Source organism: Medicago sativa, chromosome 6 (assembly GCF_051527215.1).
Source record: "Medicago sativa cultivar Bolivia chromosome 6, Bolivia_mono, whole genome shotgun sequence".
Classification (NCBI taxonomy): Eukaryota; Viridiplantae; Streptophyta; class Magnoliopsida; order Fabales; family Fabaceae; genus Medicago; species Medicago sativa.
This window is the reverse complement of record NC_140754.1, coordinates 16,711,247-16,729,953: the sequence shown is the minus strand read 5'-3', so window position 1 is coordinate 16,729,953 and position 18,707 is coordinate 16,711,247. Positions and strand designations below refer to the sequence as shown.

The following is an 18,707-nucleotide window of genomic DNA, read 5'->3' as shown; positions in this document are numbered from 1 at the left end:
GCACCACACCGTCACTCATACCACCATTCTTCCTACTATCATGAAGCCATTGATTGTCAACCCCACCGGTACTGCTGCCCTTGAACTCAGCACGAAGTGTAGGGCCCCAATGCTTGCCTTCATCAACATAACCATCCGCATAAAGATCAGGGCAGTAGCTATCATTATGCCCCAATCTGCCGCAAACATAGCAAAAGTGACCGAGCTTTTCATAGCGGAAAAGCACGGTAACAGCATCAGCACCCTCTCTTTCGAATTCCCAACTTGTTACAAGCGGTTCACCAACCTTTAGAGCAACACGGAGACGCATGAACCTCCTCCAAGAACCAAAGTTATTTTCCGCATCATACTTGACAAAGCCACCAACCTGACTACCGAGAAGAATACCCATTGATTCAGTCATGAAACCAAAGGGGAGGTTATGGGCTTGAACCCACATCTCAATGGTGTCCAACGGAGTAGTTGTTGGGTCATCGCCGAAGGAAACTTTCTGCAACACCAGAGGGAAGTTATCAAAGAGCCAAGGGCCAGTACGAATCACACGCTCCATGTCCTTATGATGAAAGAACTGAAACATGAAGCGATTGTTGTCAATTCTTGAGATTTCAACCTTACGTTCAGGTTTCCAAATTTGAGCCATGCGATCACGAAACGAAACAAAGTGAACTGGCTTAGAAATCAACAGTCTGCCCACCAAGCAGCAGTCCAGCAAATCAGAGTTGGAATTTGCATGGGCAGACCGATTGGCAGCAGCGGTATCAGCAGAGAAATTGGAAGCCATTGTGAGTAAATTGCGATAGGTATGAATGCAGAAGAAGAAAGAAAGATGATAATCGCAAATTGATTGAGTGTGAGGAACTCCTTTGTACTGACTGATATTTATAAGGTTAGGAAACATAGGTACTAGAACCTTCTGTTGAACCAAAAAGCCCAAATCCAGCAATAAAAACCAAACAAATCTTGATGTATGGAACATAATTTGAAGCTGAATATCCAATATATTTTGCGACCAAATAAACATATTTATGCAATCAATTTCCAAATATAAACCGCCACAAACCAATATATAAGAGAAATACATAAGCATGCAGCCTCCAATCATAAGTTGACAGCAAGATAATGTGTTTTTGAACCAAATATATCCTTCCAAAAATATGTGCCAAATATAATTGAATCCATGAAATATATTTAGAGAATAGATAAAATTATTATAAAAACGAATAACCTGAAGGTTTCTTCCAGAAACATCTAAAGATATATTTTTGGATCCAATCTTCAAAGGCTTGCAGTGATCTACCAGAAAGTGTCCTATGCAAGGAACTGAAGTGCAACATACCCAAAATACCCTACCATGCAGCATTGTTCCAGAATGATCCTTCTGAGGAGAAACAAACACCATAGCACTTGAAACCGTAAGCAATTGATGGCTAATAGTGTAGAGCAATCTCCTGAACCCTGGCTGCGGAGTAACCATATCCTTAATTGAAAGAATACTACAAGGGATCGCGAAAAGCCTTCTTCTCCCCCACACTGCCACCCCTCCATGCTCATCATGTTCCTTTAAATTAATTATGCTCCTACATGTGGGTACAGCATCGCAGAGATGAAAAGAAGGGTAATCAATAGCCAAAACTGAGAACATAACACCACCAATCATTCAAAAAACCACTAAACAACACACAAATAGAGATGAGGTAAAAACAAAGGCATAACAATCAGTTTGATACACAAACGATTGAAAAACAAGCTCTCACAAGGGCAGAAGGAGTGGGAACTGGGGAAAATATCAAGTAGGTGGAAACCCTAGGAGAGAAATCGTCCCGTAAAACAAATATCCCGTGAATTAACCTGACCTTTAATTTCTATAATAATGTTATACTGTTGATATTATTAAAGAAGATAAAAATGTATATTATATTTAATATATTGATGTCATTCAAAAAAATAAACATGGTTTGCTACAAATTGAAAGTCACAAATATTTATACTTATAATTTTAATCTCAATGAAATTTTTATATAAAATTCCGTTTATAAGTTACACACATTAACACTACTATATATATAGAAATAATGTTATATGCTTCAACAAATTTTTCTATAATAATGTTATACTGTTGATATTATTAAAGAAGATAAAAATGTATATTATATTTAATATATTGATGTCATTCAAAAAAATAAACATGGTTTGCTACAAATTGAAAGTCACAAATATTTATACTTATAATTTTAATCTCAATGAAATTTTTATATAAAATTCCGTTTATAAGTTACACACATTAACACAATAAAAAAGGACCGAAACATGCTCATCTTTGCACTAGTTATATAATGAGTGAATAATGCATAAACACAACCTATTTTTTAATCCCATAAAAGAAACCACTAATTTTACAATAACATTACTAAAATGGTATAAAATAAAACAAATATATAATTTGGTTTGGTCTATGGTGGTTAATTTGGAATCAAGTAGAAACTGATACATGGATCAATTGAGGTTGGATTAAATTGGCATGGTTCGGTTTGAATAATCTCAACTTAAAATAAATAAACTGAAGAAATTTAATTGGTTTGGGCTGGATTTTCAGGTTTATGAAGATATCAATTTGGTTTTACACTCTAACCATCTGCACCTCATAAAAATTCTAGGTCCAATCCAAATTTCCCTATTTCTCGTCTTGAATAGCCGATTTCTTAGTGCAACAAACCAAGATTATTCTCTACACAAAATCTTGCAGATTTTACTCTAATTTGTTGAGCAATCTACCTTCACAGTAGTGCCTATGAGATACCAATTGTACAAAGTAAGTTTTAGTTTTCCTAAAAATCTCTAGAAAAATATCAACAGCGATTGTATCTAGCATAAGGCCTTAAACTTACAAAATAAAGATATGGAAGTTTTGGCCTTGGCCTTGGCCTTGCTTGGCTTTTTAATATATTTGAGCATGAGATTGTTTTTTAGGGTTTCCAGTAACAACCAGCCTAAGGCATTCATTAAGCGAAGAAGAAAAAAGAAGAGAAGGTTACACTCCGTTAAGGTTAATCTCTTCTCTGTGTTTCTGCTTTGTTCTTGTTTAATTTTTGTTTTTAGGGTTTCCAATATGTTTGATGATTATTTGGATGAATTGCTTCAACTTTCCAATGTGCTAGAGCGTGATATTACATTATTTGTGTTTTCATTTATAGCCCAACTAATGAATTATATTTCCCATTGAAGAAAGTCAACAAGTTAGTTTGTATCTTCAATTTGTTAGCGCAACATAGAAGCTTGTATCACGGGCAATGTTCTAGGGTTTTCTGATTTGTGAATTTTGATTAGAGAGAATGAGAAGAAAGAATAGATGATATGAATTGAGAATGTGAAATTGTATTATTGATGTGTATACAAATGTACAAAGAGTTTAGCTTATATACTAGAACTAGTTAGGTTGCTTGAAGCACAAGCTATGTAAAAAACCCTAACTCTATGGGCTAATCTCTAACAAACTTGTAACAAATTCATAACAAACTAAATGTGATTAACCACTAAGTGTGATTGTATCACTAGGTAAACTTGAATTATCAATTTAAACTAACACAATTTCTATTATTATTATTATTATTATTATTATTAGGGTTTGTCTAACATGTGCAATATTGCACATGTTAAGGTAATTAAAAGTAGCAAGTTTTTATTGAAACCAACAACTATTTAACAAAAAGTTATATGTTTAATACAAAATGTTCAAGTTTCAATGCAAAGTTTGTATTTTAAATTTCTTAACATGTGCAAATTTGCACATGATAGAAAAACCCTTATTATTATTTTTGTTGTTGTTGTTGTTGATTAACTCATATCATTGTGTTTGATATTAACAGGTAGATAGAATCAGCGATTTACCAGACGAGTTACTGCGTCACATTCTCTCTTTTCTGCCAACAAAATTTGCTTTCACCACAACCCTTCTTTCCAAGCGCTGGACCCCACTCTTTTATTCACTGCCCGTTCTCGACTTCAACAACATGACCTTGGAAGACTATAAAACCTATGATCACTTCTTTCATTTTGTCGATAATCTCATGATCTCTCCTCTTTCAATCAACCAGCCCCTCGAAACCTTTCGCTTGAGCTGCGGTTATCACAGGTTCTTTCGTAGTAGTTTTAAATCCCGCAAGCAAGATAGTCGCAGATTCAGCGCATGGCTAGAGGTCGCAATACAACGTCGTGTTGAGGTGATTGATCTCAACCTGCATTTGCACACATTGAAGCCCATTATTTTCATCTCTGGAACACTAACTGTTCTCAGACTTCATCTCTTAAATGTTGGGAATGATACTTCATGTGTTAATCTTCCATCTTTGAAAACATTACATATGAGTTATGTGAAATTTGACAATCGGAACGATTACATAAATTTTCTTTCTTCCTGTCCTAACCTAGAAGATTTGATTGCTGGATGTATTTGTTATAAGAAACTTGACGAAAACAATGCACCAGTAGAAGGATTAAAAAAATCCTTGACCCTGTCTAAGGTGGTTAGAGCGGTAATCGAGTATGAAGAGGCTTATTTCAAAGTCATTCCAGTGTTTCCAAACTTAATTCACATTAAAATTATATTTTCTTCAAGGTCATTTCATTGCTGGGATGGTGCAATACAACTGCTCCGACTTTTCCCAAAGCTTCAAATTCTTTATGTTGAAAAGGTTTGTTGAGCAGTATGTTTTGTTTGTTTTCTTGTTTTTTTTTTCTTCATATAGTTTGTTAATTGTTATTTTTTATCCATTTGACAGTATCCAATGACTAGCTCATTGAAGGAGTGGAAAAGCCCAGTTTCGTTTCTTCAATGTGTTTCGTCTCACCTCAAATCATGTACTATTGTAATTTTAAACTTCGAAGACTGGTCAAATGATATTCTGTTTGCTACTTATATTTTGCGGAATGCAAGGCTTTTACAAGACATGACGATCAAATTTGTTATGGTCAATTCAAAGGAAATACATGTAGAAAAAGATCGGATAATAGAAGAATTGTCCTCTTGTCCAATGATATCATCAGGATGTAAACTTTCATTTGAATCTTCCTATAGTTCTTAGAATTGTCGGTGTTTCTCGTTAGTTTCTATTTCTAATATGTTACCATTTAGTTTGGTTGTTTGGACAACATGTGTAGGCTTGGTCTTCTTGTACAAATTGATTGCATGTTGGTTTCAGTATAGAATTCTTGGGTTGCTTTTAATTTTATTTGCTCTATTCCTAGTCGTAATATTTCTTGTTAGAGTTGTTTGATTGGTCTTATTAATGGAAGTTTGGAATATGTAGACATTAAGGTGCTAATGATATTTCAATTGCTATCATACACATGTTGCTTCAACTACCATGTTAACAATATATCGAAATATCCAAGAGAATACAATGATAAGCAAAAGTTACTAACTAGTTTTCTTTTTGCCCTTTTCTCTTTCTCACTATTTACCTAATCCTTATGTTTTAAACAAAGAGCTCTTTGGCTAAGTGGCACATGTTCTAGAACTACTCGTAAAATGTTACTTTGTTCGGTGGAAATGGATGAATGGTTTTATACCTAACACGAAGCTTTGGTGATATTGCTGGCAAACAACTTTTTTCATTTCTGGTTTGGTTGTGGTTTTTCTTACCTTTCTAATTTAATAATTGTCCATATTTGTTTTTCTAATATTTGCGGCGATTCAAGAGTAGCCGATAAAAACTTAATTATAATAGAAACTATTTTTTCCGGCAAATAATAATTACGAAGATCTGATTCTCGCTTCATATCTTTCATTTCAGTGATCTAGAAACTTCTTTGAATCCCTAGCTAGTGAAGTATTTTTTTTTTTTCATCTTCTTCAAAGAAAGAGTAATCTGCAGCAGATTTTCAATGGTACACATTCTCTTTGTAATCGCATGGTAACAATTGGCATCAAAACCAATCTGAATTTTTAGTTGTTTGTTTGTTGCTCTGAAGCACAATTGTTGATATGATTTGGTTGTTTCTTTGCTACAAGTACAACTGTTTTTGTTCAGCGAACAGGGATATATTATAAACTATAAATTAATTTTCTAATATTTTATTTTCTATTGATGTAAATAAATATATAAACTTATCTTAAAATTTATGATTCTGTGCTCTTTTGAATACTAGGTTAGAAAAATAAATGCTATAAAATAAGCTCAATTAAAAACAACAAAAAATTGAGTAAAAAAATCACATTTTAAAATCATATGCGTATTGAATATGCGAGAGGGACAAACCTGTGGAACCATCCTTAAAACCCGAATACATCCCTACTGCTCCGCTTTCTTAAATTTAACAGTAGTTACTAGAATTGAAGTGTAAAGTAATATGATGAAACCATTTAGTTTGATAGTTTGGACAACTTATATAGGCTTGGTCTTTACGTGTAAATTAATCGATATGATGGTCGTTAATTTATTTTTCCCTATTGCATTGAAAGTGAGAGTTGTTTGAAGTTCTACATGTTAGCAGAGTTATTTGACTGTGCTTCTTACTGGAATATGTTGGCATCATTAAGTAGAATTCGATATTCCATTCATTAACATATGCATGGTGCTGCCACTATTATAGTTTCTTTGTTACGGATAGAACCAAAGAAAATACAGTGACAATGACAATTTTGTTAAACACAGTGTCAAAGCCTCTAACACGTAGCTTTCGTTTTTTATGGCCAACACTAATTTTTATGATTCTATTCAGGATTCTGCAGAATAGCAATTCTCCATCTAAACCATCTTGAGATTTTGGTAGGGATTGATCACTATCTTGAGTCCATTGAAGTGGTTTCTATTATGATGACGCTTGTTTTTTTGTTCCTCTCACAGTTGATAGGACATGATAATGTATATTGGCATTACGATTTCTAGGATTGACTTGTTTATGATTTAGTTGTTTCTTTGTCACAGCTGTTTTTGTTCATGGGATAGTGATATATTTCTTTCATATGTGCGACAATATTATTGTGATGTTGATGATCATGCTTGTTTGTGAAGTAAATAAAGTGTTTTAACATTTTCGCTCCACGTTGGCTATGGATTTTTAGTTCTAAGAATTGGTACTTCAAAATTGACCTGGTAAGTTATACATCATAGAAAAAAGATAGAATAAATGATGCACAAGCGCCCAAGTGCGCACACAGACTCACACGTGAACTTAGATAGTAAAGACGTGCCAATTTCCAGGAACTGCAGAAAATGTTTGCAAATCAGCAACGTATGAATGTAGTAAAATTACTGTTAACAAGGATACAACAACATTGTAGCTTTTATTCACTGGATACTAACAACGTAATAATGTAACCATTCAAAATTCTCCACAAACAAAGTTATAAGCAACTAACCGTAATGCAACCAGCAATTAATTGTGGCAGTATCAACTCTTTTCAATTAACCGTAATGTTCATAAAAGCAAATGATACTAACAAATCTTCCAGAAATAAAACACACAGAATCAAACATGTGGTGAGTCAGAGAAATGATATCTAAACCACAAAAAAAAAAAAAAAAATTGACCATGAAGTTTATCAGAATCAAACCACAAGCTCCTTAACAGTGCCAACATAGTCCAAACACTCTGACAACTAGTATAGTGACCCGTGCCAAGCACGGGGAAATAATTTTTTTTTTTTGATCAAATGTATAGATTTTATATTATATTATTTTAAAGTTATAAGTGTGGTTATAATTCAAATTTGATATGGAAAAAATATCATCTTAATTTTGTTAATTTTGTATATATTTTGAAATATCTAAACATTGCACATAACGATTAAAGTATTTGGATTTATACTTATACTAATTATTTGTAGTATAAGATGTACTAATTGTTAAACTTAGCATATGTAATATTTTTGCAAAATTACACCGACGTACTGTATATTATTATTTGTTGACATAATGTATTTTATTAATCATAAAAACTAAAAAATTTGTATTTTTTTATATAATAGTCAGTGTAAGATGTATACACCTAGTCTGTGAATGAACCCGTTAAATTTTTTACGGGTGTGTATAAATATAGTTTGGGCTAGAGAAATGCCGATTGTTATTTGTTTTTATTTTTACAAAACCAATGGTCTAATGTAAATATTAGACATGGCAACGGGGCGGATCGGAGGCGGGTTTGAGTATCCCCGTTCCTGCCCCCGCCCCCGTCCCCAAACCATATCGGGGGTAAAAATTGAACACCCAACCCCGCCCCCAATGGGGACGGGTCTCCCGGCCCCGCCCCCACCCCCACCCGCGAAAACTTTATTTTTTATAAAATATTTAAAAAAAAAGCATATTTTCTCATTTTTTTCATAGCAACAAAAACACAAATAATTATATTAATAATTTTCTATCTAATAAACTTATTTCAAAAGAGCAAAATAATTATTATAAATATGTTTCTAAAGAGTAATAATATATTAAAATAGGTTGGTGCTAATGGAAATAAGATTATAAAATTTAATAAACAAAATTTTAAAAAGCGGGTGCGGGGCGGGGGTGTAAGCATCCCCTGCACCCGGCCCCGCCCCCGTACTAAAACTCCAAATTTCTCCCACACCCGCACCCGCACACGGTTAAATCAGATTTTCCCCGTTAAATTCGGGGAGGGGGCGGCCGGGTCTGGCGGGGGCGGGGTTTGTTGCCATGTCTAGTAAATATTGTATTTTAGGGTAACCACGATGTAAAAAAAAAAATTCCGCATATTGTTATAACTGAATAGTGCATCAATTAAAAGTCAATGGTGGGAGGATCTGCTTATATAGAAATTGCATGTCTTGTAATGACCAGTACGCCTTACAAAGAAATTTAAAAAAAAACGACTTCCAAACAATACGCAACATTAGTTTTCTAAATTATAGCAACAACAATTCTAAAACATAATCAATGATCATACTTTTTGAAAAAACTTCATGATACACAACATTTGTGGTATCCTTGCAAACATTATTATCTTCATCCAAGATGAGCAGCTTCAAACCTTTTCTAGAATTAACTCGAAAGACAACGACATATAGTTGTCCATCCGTGAACACGGGTTAGGAAGATAAACTCCCACTCGAGATAAAGATTGACCCTGACTTTTATTTATTGTCATTGCAAAACAAAGTGTCAATGGAAATTGTCTGCGCCTGAATTTGAAGGGTAGTCTTGGATCCCTCAGAATAAGATTCATCCATTCCTGGGAATGAATACCCTGGTACCTGCCCTTTTTCCTGTTATTACGGTAGCAGCTATCGTGCTCTTCCCTAGATGTGTAACTGTCAGCCTCGTACCATTACACAGTCCATTGGCCTGATCGATGTTTCTCAATGATAAGCTACTGTGATACCCATACTAAGCACGGGAAATTAACGTACTTATTTTTTTTACTCAAGGAATTAACTTATTTATTAATGTTTTATAAAATACTATTTTAAATTGAAAACTAATTTACACAAAGTTAGCGAGTATTTAATTTATTTGATATATAAATCAATATAAATTTAAAATAACTTTAATATAAATTATAAAGTTTTTTGACAAAAACTATTACTTGTAATATTGGTAGTTTTTGTAAAAAATATTATATAGTTGTATTAAGATATTTACTTTTACAAATATAAAGTATATATATGTAGTTTACAACTATATATATATTTTTTAAACTAATACTTTTATCATAACTAATAAATGTTTCGGGGGTTGAGTAGTTCAAATGATTTGAGTTAAGGAATAAGGAGTTGAAGGTACTGGGTCAAACTCAAACGAAAGAGTAAATATTAATCTAACAACTAATTACTAACTTTTGTCTTCAGAAAAAGGACAATAGTTTGAATCTCTCCAACATGATAATATTTACCCCAAGAATATATTACATTGGCATTTAAAAAAAAAATTACTATTGTCAAATTCACCTTTTGAAAATGGTTTTTCCTATAAGGTCTATGGTAGCCCATGTTCCTATTATGATTAGCAAGTCTTTAAAGATATAGATACACACTTCGAACTCGTACCGAATGCAGAAATATATTAATATGTAACATGCAAGTCTCTAAATATTATCCATACTTTTGAGATATTTTGTAACTTTTAGTCACTGTAATCATTAACCTAGTTTGAAATTGACTAATTACCTTACAAAGAGGTCAATTTGATATCAAATATGGTGTTAGGTGTTTTCCTACCTCAAATGGATTAGATTGATAAAAATTGATGGATATGAATTTCTGGCAGTAGGGGTGGGTTTAGGTTTGAGGATGAAATTTCTCCAAGACTTTATTTACCCTTCAATAGATATATTTTCAAGCTCAACTACCTTATTGTCTCATCCATTTCAACACTTCTTTTACCTCGTGTTCTTGAATCTGATGATAGTAGTTATAGTTTATATCCTCCTCTCCTATGTTTATCATGTTCGGGTATATATATATATATATATATATATATATATATATATATATATATATATATATATATATATATATCACAACCTTTATTAAATAAGTTTTGAAAATACTACTTCTATTTACCTTTTATATCTCTTTCCTAAACAATAAATTTACCATCTTCCTTTTTAATACACTTCACTTTATCCATATATGTTTTCTTTCTTAGTTGCCCCTTAGCAAGAATATATATATATATATATATATATATATATATATATATATATAAACTTTTCTCTCTCATTGATGTGTAAGGTTTGGTATGACCCATCAAAAGCTTGTGTTCTTACTGCGTTCAATGCCTTCTTAGACCCTTTCTTAACTCTCTTATAATTTTCCTAAATATTTGTACGTGAACACATATACCACACTTTAAAACATCCCCTTTTGATTCTCACTGTAATTTGAACATGTTAGTGCCACCAAGATTCTTTACTCCTAGCTAGTTCCAAAACCTATTAATTCTTCTGGTGTTTTTTTTGTTGCAACTTTTCTAATCTCATACGTCATCTTGTTCCACGTATCATTTTCGCTTCTATGTAGCTTGACGCAACCTTCCTTTAAAATATTTTGTAGAAAAACACTTTGTGTTTTCATCCTTTAAGTGCCACCATTTGATCCTTGTATCCCAATTGTGGTATCTCCTCTTCTCTCTTCTCTTAACCCTTGCATCAATAACCAATACTATATGTTGGATAGTCAAACTCTCTGTAGGTAAAACTTTAAGTTCAAACAAATCATTCTAACAGAATTACTAATAAGAAATAAATCTATCTGAAAACATGACATCTCACTCTTGTATGTAATAAGATTCCTTTTTGTTTTCATAAAGTAAGATTAAAAGACAACAAAAAATATAGGATGGATTTACCCTATGCATTTATCTCCGCGAAGCTATACCCTCATTCACATCTTCAAAACTTATCAAACACTCCTTACATGCCCATTTAGATCCCCATCTAGAAAAATATTTTCTTCTTGTGGTATGTCTTGAATTAAGTCTTTCAAATCCTTCCAAAATTTTATATTAGGATATTCTTCCAACCCTACCTAAGGTTCATAACACTAATAATAATAAAGTTGTCTTATATCCTTTCAAAAAATATTTAAAGATGTCTTATTCAACTACAAATTTCTGGGCTACAATCCAATCTCCTATCCTCTTTACATGTACAATATCCTTTTTCCATTATTTATCCACAATAATGCCTACACCGTTTCTTGATCCGACTTTTCCAGTGTACCAATGCTTAAATCTTGAACTATCTAATTCTTTCACCTTTTCAGCCAGCCCTTTAGTTTCTTGCTGGCACATAAAATTAATCTTCCTCCTAGTCACAACGTCAACTATTTTCATATATTTTCAAGTAAGGGTGCCTTTATTCCATGTTCTAAAACATGTTCTGCTCTCATGAACTAACTTCTTTACTCACATTCGTACAGAAAGATGTATCCACCCTTGCTCATTTAACATTGTACTTGAGTTATACAACGCGTTTCTTCTATGAACTGACCTAGTGTTCACACTGTTAATACGTAGTCAATGTCATAGAGATTCAAAGTGTGTGTTTTTTTTAAGAAGAGATTCAAAGTGTTTAAATTATATTCAAGTGTTTAAATTTAAACATTAGAATCTAGTCCAAGTCTTGAAGTTTTTATAATATAGAATGTCATTTAATTATATATATTTTTAAGATTTTTTTTAAAAAAGTTATGTGTAATTATTTATTGATCCAACCTAACGAAACTTCATTGCATCGGGTAATAGATTACAATGAAAACCGATCCATCCTGTGAGCACCTATAGGCGTGGATGCAACAACATGTATAAAACACCAAGTATATACAATCACAAATGGTTTGACCAATTTTCTAAACTTGCAATTCTACAGTTATCTTGTAGATATCTTTCACATGTAAGTATTTTTAGAAAAAATTTGGTGTGATTTTAGTCACACCAAACCATATGGTGCATCCGCCCATGGACACACACACACACACACTCATAAGAATGATATAAAATATCATAATTTTTTTTAAAAAATCAACAAATAATATATTAATGTGATACATTTGTAAATGTTTGGTCTGGCGGTAAAAAGATAGATCTTGAATATTAAAGAGAAATCAACAAATTATATCAACTTGTGATAAAATGAAATGGACTGGTTTTCCCTTTTTATTTTAATAATACTTGATATTTTAATCTATTAATGTATAATTATAGTTATAAAAAATTGAATTTTTTATTTATTATTATAATTATAATTATTAAAATTTGACAATAATGAGAATGTCCTTATTTGAAAAACATCATTACTCGTTAAGGAAAGTATTCGTTAAAATTAATATTTATTGAAAATATTACAATTTGATAATATCATTTAAATTGCTTATGATTCTCTTAGATATTTGTCTTCCTTCATAGGTTTCTTTTAATATGAAAAAAATATATTATATAACTATAATATTTAAAATCTTAACAAATTTAAAAATAAATATCAAAATCATTTTAACCATGTACCTTAGATTAAAAATGATTTGAATTTTAGAAAAATCAAAATATTTTTATTTATACTTGTTCAACATATAAAATGGTAATTCCTATTGAATGGTGAATATTTCCTCATTAAAGGTCTAAGACAATGGTAATGCCTATTGAATGGTGAATATTTCCTCATTAAATGTCCATTAAAACAATGGTTCCTTATAAATTTTGGTACTTGGAAAAAAATTAAACTAATAAAAAAATATTAATGTAAAATATATACCTAGCATGGTACATATATCGATTAATTTAGGATTTATATTATAAAAAATACTTTGAACGGTGAATATTTTGAATCGTAGGATAATCTGTTTAGGATATAAAAGGGTGAGGTTTATTTGGTTCTTATAACAAACAACAAATGTCTATGTTTTTTTGTCGATGATAAATTTAATCTCTTTTTAAAAAAAAAAAAAATACCATCTTCTATTTTATTTATTAAAATTAAAATATTAACAGTGTCTGAAAATATATGTAACACTTCAACCGCATTAAAAGTTTTGATCAATAATGTCTATTGAATAGTAAATATTTACTCATTAATCATTTCCTTGAAAAAAATATTAGCTTTAAAAGTTGTGGTTAACAATAATGCAATAATTGTGCTTTAATTTTTTTTTTAAAGGAATTGTGCTCATTGTGATTTAACTTAAAATGCAAAGTTATATGAGTATATTTTAATTGCTAAATGGCTAGCACGACCATGAGAAAAAATGGACATTTAACGTGTACCATATATCCTAAATGGATTATCAATATCATTATGAATAAAACAGTTCAACATAAATGGATAGTCCATTTTAATTCAACATAAAACTCATTTTGCTCTTGACTTATAAAAAAAAAAAATCAACATAAAACGGTTCAATATAAACGGTTCAATAACTTCTTTTTAACAAAAAAAATGGTTCAATAACATTTTTTGACAAAAAAAACGGTTCAATAACATTTTTTTATTGAAGGATAGTATTTTATATTATTTTATTTTAATGATATTATTTTTCTCATTTCTATGAAGATTATTACCATCGGATGAAACAAAATGGTATGGGAAAAAAAAACAATCTTGATAATTTTTATTATAGATGGAACAATTTTCAATTTTAAAGTCAAATATTAGTAAAAAACTAAAATTGAAAATCATTAAAAAATCTAAAATTCAACAAAAATAATTGAATAAATCACCAATAATGTAAACTACTAAAAAGTTCAAAATTTAAAAATCAAAACTGCAAGCCAATTTTATTGATTCATTAAAATCATTTCTAAAGATTTAGAAAGTTTGTCTCTATTCATGTCCCACACAAAGTCGTAGGCGAACAATTTGAACCACGATGTTTCATGTCTCTTAAAAAGAAGATCTATAATTGTATTTTGGTGCTCATTAATTTCGTTGAATAACAAACTACAAAGAAGCAAATAACAAATTTCTATAACATACAATAAGATCTTATCAATATTATAATATTAAGAAAAAACTCATAATGAACATATGACAATTCTTACAACATTTTTTCGTAGATGCACATCAAAGTTGAAAGTACAACATAATCATTAATCTATAGAAAAACTACTATCTGGAATGTGAAATATCTATCATTTACAAAAACAGATTATATCTCTAAAACTAATTAGATGAATAGTTGTACAAAAGAATAATCATTGCTTAAAAAACTAATAAAATACATCCATTGGAATCAAACTACCTTATTGTCCATTAGAACCATTTCCAAGGAGTAAGGAAGTTGATCCTTTTTCATGTCCCTCACAAACCATAGGCGAACGACTCGAACCCTGATATTCCAATTTTCTTTGGAAGGGGATATATCAGAAATCAAGTCGATCTTTGGTGCCATTTCAGCTTAACAAACTAATACGAAAATTACGCAAAGAAAAAGAGAGGAATATGAAAAACAACTACAAAACAGAAGTTGTGGTGTGAAGAATGTGTTGGCCAAAGGGTCTAATTTATAATAGATTTTAGAGGATAATTACGTAAAACAACGACATATAACTTAACCAATCAAATTTGAACCCATATCTTTTTTTTTTTTGAAAAAATTTGAACCCATATCTTAGCTATTAAGCAAAATATAATATTTTTTTTAATGATTGCATTACGGCGACATTAATTTTGGGTTACCGACTTACCGTGATATTGTTAAGAATTATCCGCATGATCAATTATGTTTGCAACATTTTGCCAAAAAAGATTATGTTTGCAACATCATTCAAAAAAATCATGTTTGAGATATAAATCGATATATTTTTTTCTTTCAAAAAAAAATCAACATGTTTTGTTCTTTCAAAAAATTAACCCATATATTTTTTGGTCGAGCAAAGTTTGTGGATCAATTAAAAAAATTAATCATGCATTTTTGAGTCAAAGTAAAAATTATGGACCACGTTTTCAGACCCTACATTTAATTTCCTTTTTTGAAGGAACGATATATTTCAACAACCAAAACTATTGTTTCCCTCAATTTACAAAACGTTTTGCATGGTATAAAAGAAGTAAACTTTATTCCCTAAAAAAAATAAAAGGAATATTTTAACAACCCTATATTAATAATATTTTTTTAAAAAAATCATTTATTATGATTTAACAAATTTGTGAAATCTGTTTAACGGATTTTGCGACTTTAGAGGAATGGCCTTGAAATATTATTTTTTTTAGCTATTAAGCAATTCCGAATTTTTTTTTTTTTGGTTTGAGGCTTACTTTATTTTTTTTTTTTAGGGAAGGTTCAACATTTATTTTAGCAAGAACATTAAATAGAATCAATTGAAATTATATTTTCGATATTATTTAATAATACATTTTTAATTCTAATTACATACCTCCAATCCCAATTTTTTTTTATGTCCTAATTAGAATGACTAATTTATAGACATATTTGATAGGTTAGTTTAGTATAGGTGCTTTTCTTCCTTTCTATACACATTGGGCAATTCTCAATCGAAATTAAATTAGAGGATTCTCACATTCATTACCAATTTAAAGTCATGTTTAATACAATGATTTCTCACATAAATGTGTTTAACATTACTGATCATCTTTAAAAACAAAAAAAATTAATAAAGCAATACGTTTTTTCTACCACATAATATATTAATGCATATGTCCTGATTTAAACTCATATTTTCCTTTCTAAAGCAATACGTTTTTTTAATAAGAATTCCTAAACGCATATTTCCTTTTTAATAAGAATTCCTGAACGCATATTTCCTGAACTCATATTCCTGAACGCATATTTCCTTTTTTTTCTTGAACGCATATTCCTGATTTTTTCTAAAAAAATCATTTATGATTTAAAAAAATATGTTTGCAACATCCTTAAAAAAATTATGTTTGCGATATAAATCGATATATTTTTTTTCTTAAAAAAAAATCAATATATTTTTTTCTTTCAAAAAATTAATCCATATATATTTTTTTCGAGCAAAGTTTGTGGATCAATCAAAAAAATTAATCATACATTTTTGTGCGCAAATTCATTTCGAAATTACAATGCCAATTCCGGTGATTGTCACAATAATATTTTTTTTAAAAAAATCATTTATTATGATTTAACAACGGTTATTTTCGGTGATTTACATTTTATAAAAATGTGACTTATATTTATGACTTATATTTTATATTTTGCGATGAATTATAAATCTGATAATCTTTTCAATAGGTTAAAAATATATGCAATTTATTCTGCACATATTTTTATTTATTCTGCACGTATTTTCATGTTATAATTGAAAATATCATATTATATAAAACAATCTCGTTAAAATTTCATTCCTTAATATCAACTATAAAATATATGATAACTAAACACTACATTACACGATTATACAAATAATATAATAATACAATATTACCGGTCTTCCAAAAAAAAACATTGAATTGTAACATTTCCATAAAAAAATAACATATAATAACACAATATAATTGGTCTTCCAAAAAAAAAACATTGAATTATAACATTTCCATAAATAAAACATTAGAAAAGAAGAATATTAGAGCGTCACATGTCGCTAGTTGAATGAAACTTTAAAACCTTTAAAAATGGTGACACTTGTCAAGAAAAGAAGAGAACAGGCCTTGGAATAGGTGGTAAATTTATATTATATAGATAAAATAATATTAAAAGCATTCAAACATAATCATTATTGAGTCGCAATGGTAATCTACCCTAGAATTGATCCCGGATAATTAGACCAATCCTATATATGTTGTCTGAACTATCAAACAAAATGGTTGCAAAATATTAGAATAGAAACAAATGAAAAAACCGATAATCCTGAAATGAAAGTTTACATCCTAAAGATATCCTTGGGCAGGAGGACAATTCTTCTATAATCTGACTTTTTTCCAAATGCATTCCATTAGTAGTAATGCTGATTTTCATGTCTTGTAAAAGACTCGCATTCCGCAAAATATATTGTAAAACGAAGATCATTTGCCGAGCCATTAAAGTTTGAAATAGTACATGATCTGAGGTGAGATGAAACACATTCAATAACCGAGGATGGGCATTTCCATTTCCTGGAAGAGGTTGTATTCTTCGACTGTCAAGGAGATAAAAAACAACATTTATATGAAATATATGAAGCAAAAAAAAAAAAAAGAACAAGCAAACAAACAAACATTCTACTCAGCAAACCTTTCTAATAAAAAAATTTTGAAGCTTGGGAGAATGACAAAGCAGTTGTACTACATGATCCCAATTATGAAATGAGTAATGAGAAAACAACAGGTCAATACGAATTAAGTTTGAAAACACTTGAATGACTTTGACAGATTCGTTTTGATGTATGATAATACGTAAGAACTTGACATTTTTAATGACGTTAGAATGAGCATCTACCACATCGATACTAGCTCCAAGAACCGACAGGTTCAGCATGCAAATCTTCTAGGTTGTGACAAGAGGAAAGAAAACATATGCAATCTTACTGATTTTCAAAATCAACTAAGGTTAAATGTAAAGTTTTGAGCCACGGTAGATCACATGAAGTATCATTTCCAATGTCTACCTGCATAAGTTTGAGAACAACAAGGGTTTGGGAGATGAAAGTTATGGGATTTAAGATGTGAAAACCCATAGTTACATGAAACTTTCAACACGACGCTGTTTCGCTGCTTCAAACCATGCATTGAAGATTTTACTATATTGCTAGCCCTTTCCAAACGGACAGATGAGGAGAAAAGTTTTGAGGGGTTTGTTGGTTGAAAGATGAGAGAGCATTAGAGTGTCAACAAAATGGCTGAAGCGATAGAAAGTGTCTTTGACGTGTTGTTCCCTGTTCTCCCGAACAAATTCAAAGTGGAGAACAGGGAGTGAATAGCAGAATGGGGTCCATCGCTTGTAAAGAACGGTTGTAGTGAAAGCGAGTTTAGTTGGGATAAAAGAGAGAATGTAAGACAATAACTCATCCGATAAATCGTTGTTTCTATCCACTACCATCGTTGAGGCGAAGGAAGGAACCAATTGAAGGGTTTGGGAGAGCGGTATTGGAGATCAGTCAAATAGGGTGAAAGTAGGGTCATATGAATTAGGGTAACTTCTATTTATAAGGGACATAAACTTATTTAACCCTAATAAAAAATTGAAATGTTTCTTGCAGACGTACATATATTCAACTATGCTAGAGTTTTGACCCATGCGTCGCACGGGTTTTCTCGACTATAATAGAGACCAATAAATAATCATTAACCCGTAAGATCATTGA

The 18,707-nt window shown here is 30.7% G+C and overlaps 1 protein-coding gene across 1 annotated transcript; it reads left to right on the top strand.

Annotated features, from left to right (window-relative positions):
• The first annotated feature begins 3,631 nt into the window (after positions 1 to 3,631).
• On the top strand, positions 3,632 to 5,078 carry LOC146913264 (FBD-associated F-box protein At3g52670-like). The gene is made up of 3 exons (XM_085720901.1): positions 3,632 to 3,655; positions 3,864 to 4,688; positions 4,776 to 5,078. The coding sequence occupies exons 1-3, from the start codon at positions 3,632 to 3,634 to the stop codon at positions 5,076 to 5,078; spliced, it is 1,152 nt and encodes a 383-aa protein (XP_085577027.1).
• The last annotated feature ends 13,629 nt before the right edge of the window (positions 5,079 to 18,707 follow it).

Excerpts from the sequence above, each read along its gene's own strand:
- LOC146913264 (XM_085720901.1), top strand. The coding sequence starts at position 3,632 with ATGTGCAATATTGCACATGTTAAG. Across the intron at positions 3,656-3,863 it reads GCAATATTGCACATGTTAAG|GTAGATAGAATCAGCGATTT; the intron begins GTAATTAAAAGT and ends TGATATTAACAG. Across the intron at positions 4,689-4,775 it reads AAATTCTTTATGTTGAAAAG|TATCCAATGACTAGCTCATT; the intron begins GTTTGTTGAGCA and ends TCCATTTGACAG.